At 71.2% G+C, this 1,660-nt stretch overlaps 1 protein-coding gene and 1 non-coding gene across 2 annotated transcripts in view; both read right to left on the bottom strand.

Annotated features, from left to right (window-relative positions):
- Positions 1–227: 227 nt before the first annotated feature.
- The window catches only part of RPL13 (ribosomal protein L13), a 2,240-nt gene continuing 807 nt past the window's right edge, over positions 228–1,660 (bottom strand). Inside the window, exons 3-6 of the mRNA XM_059381345.1 lie at positions 1,422–1,563; positions 1,060–1,233; positions 882–938; positions 228–400 (exon numbers count right to left, since the gene is read on the bottom strand). Coding sequence (XP_059237328.1) covers positions 242–400; positions 882–938; positions 1,060–1,233; positions 1,422–1,563 — 532 coding nt within the window. The 3' untranslated portion in view covers positions 228–241. The remainder of the gene's footprint in view (positions 401–881; positions 939–1,059; positions 1,234–1,421; positions 1,564–1,660) is intronic.
- On the bottom strand, positions 1,286–1,370 carry LOC132006235 (small nucleolar RNA MBII-202). Its single transcript, XR_009401018.1, has one exon. It is a non-coding gene; the product is annotated as a small nucleolar RNA MBII-202 (small nucleolar RNA).

The raw sequence follows: 1,660 nt of genomic DNA, 5'->3' as shown, positions 1-1,660 counted from the left end.
TGGGAACTGCTCTGTTCAACGGTTCCTGTGACACGCGCACGGGAGAGGGGCGCGAGTGACCCAGTCGACAGTCCTGAAGCACAGAAGATGCCACTCCGTGTCTGGGCTGCCACGCAAGGATGCGATCACCCCGGCCGGGTCCAGGCCGTAAGGACACAGGCTACCACGTTCTGGCCCCCAAGCCCTCCCAGAAGGCCGCCACCACACGCAGACCGCAGGCACGCGAGTGGCCAAGGACATTTTATTTCTTCTTTTCAACATCCTGTTCCGCTGCTTCCTTGGCCCTTTTCGCCCGGATGCCGAAGAGCCGGGCGTTGGCACGGGCCATGCGAAGACTGGCGAACGCCTTGAAGTTCTTCTCCTCCTCCGTGATGACTCTGGCCTTCTCCTTCTTGTAGACCTGAAAGGAACGGGCCGCTGTCAAGGCCTTGGGCGGCATCTCCCGTCCGCAGACACCCGGAGGAGCTGGCTCTGCCTGCCCACTGCTCAAAGGCCACACACAGCCACCAAGGGACATCACAAGGAGCCTCCCTGGGGTCACCCCAAACACACGGCAGCAACCACCTCGGGGGTGTGCATTTGTGGGCCCAGTTCTCCTGCCAGAGGAACCTCAAGAGCCCAGTCGTCTGCAGGATCCCGGTGTCCAGAGAGTGACCCGTGGCCGGCCCTTCCAGCAGTGGGAGGTGCGTGTGACCAGCAAGTCCCCAGGGGACAGGGCAAGGCCGCCCGTCAAAGCGCCCAGCGGCTAAGAATGCAGACGCTCCTCCCAGAGTTCCAGGGCTCTTGCCCCCATACCGCACACCGCACGGGGCCCAGCGGGCGCCCTCCGACCCCAGCCCGTCCGGCCAGGGCACCGGCCCGCCCCGCACACCCCCGCTTACGTTCCGGATGGGCATGACAGGGCCTGTCAGCTGCGTGGCCAGCTTGAGTTCTTCAGCCTGTTGGTAAGGAAGCGGGAGTCGCCGGGGCTCAGCGCGGGCGCCCAGGGCTGGAGCTCACAGCCCCGCGCGTCCCCGCCCCGCCCCCGGGCCGCCCCCGCGCGTCCCCGGCCGCACTCACCGAGCTGTCGCCCTTCCGGGGCGCGGCCGGCCGGCGCGGGAACAGCAGCAGCCGCGAGCGGTACTCCTTCAGCCGCTGCACGTTGGCCTGCAGCGACTCCGTGGACTTGTTCCGCCGCCGCGGGTCCACCGAGATGCCGATGGTGCGCGCCACGCGCTTGTGGATGCCGGCGGCCTGCGACGCGGACGCGCGTGAGCCCCGCCCCGCCGCCCCGCAACCCCGCCCCGCCGCCCCGCCCCGCAGCCGTCAGACGGAAAAGGGTTCGAGCGCGGTGTCATCACGGAGCGCAGCGATTCCGGAGACGGTCATCACGGGCTGCGCGCCCCGCCCGCCCCCGCCCCGCCCCGCGCGCCCGCACTCACCCGCAGCTCCTCCAGGCTGAAGCCCCTGCCGGCGCGCACTCGGGTGTGGTACCGCACGGTGGGGCAGCGCACGATGGGCCGGATGGGCCCGGACGCGGGCCGCGGGGCGATGCGGCGGGCCTTGGCCTGGCGGGCCTTGCGTCTGCGCGCACAGAGCGGTCGGGTCGCGCGCGGGGGGCCCGGGAGGGCGCGGGCTGCCCCCCGGCCCCGCCCCGGCCCCAGCGCCCCGCGGCCCCCCG

Source organism: Mustela nigripes, chromosome 17 (assembly GCF_022355385.1).
Source record: "Mustela nigripes isolate SB6536 chromosome 17, MUSNIG.SB6536, whole genome shotgun sequence".
Taxonomy (NCBI): Eukaryota; Metazoa; Chordata; class Mammalia; order Carnivora; family Mustelidae; genus Mustela; species Mustela nigripes.
Note: the sequence above shows the minus strand (reverse complement) of the source record. Positions and strands in the feature narration are given on the sequence as shown.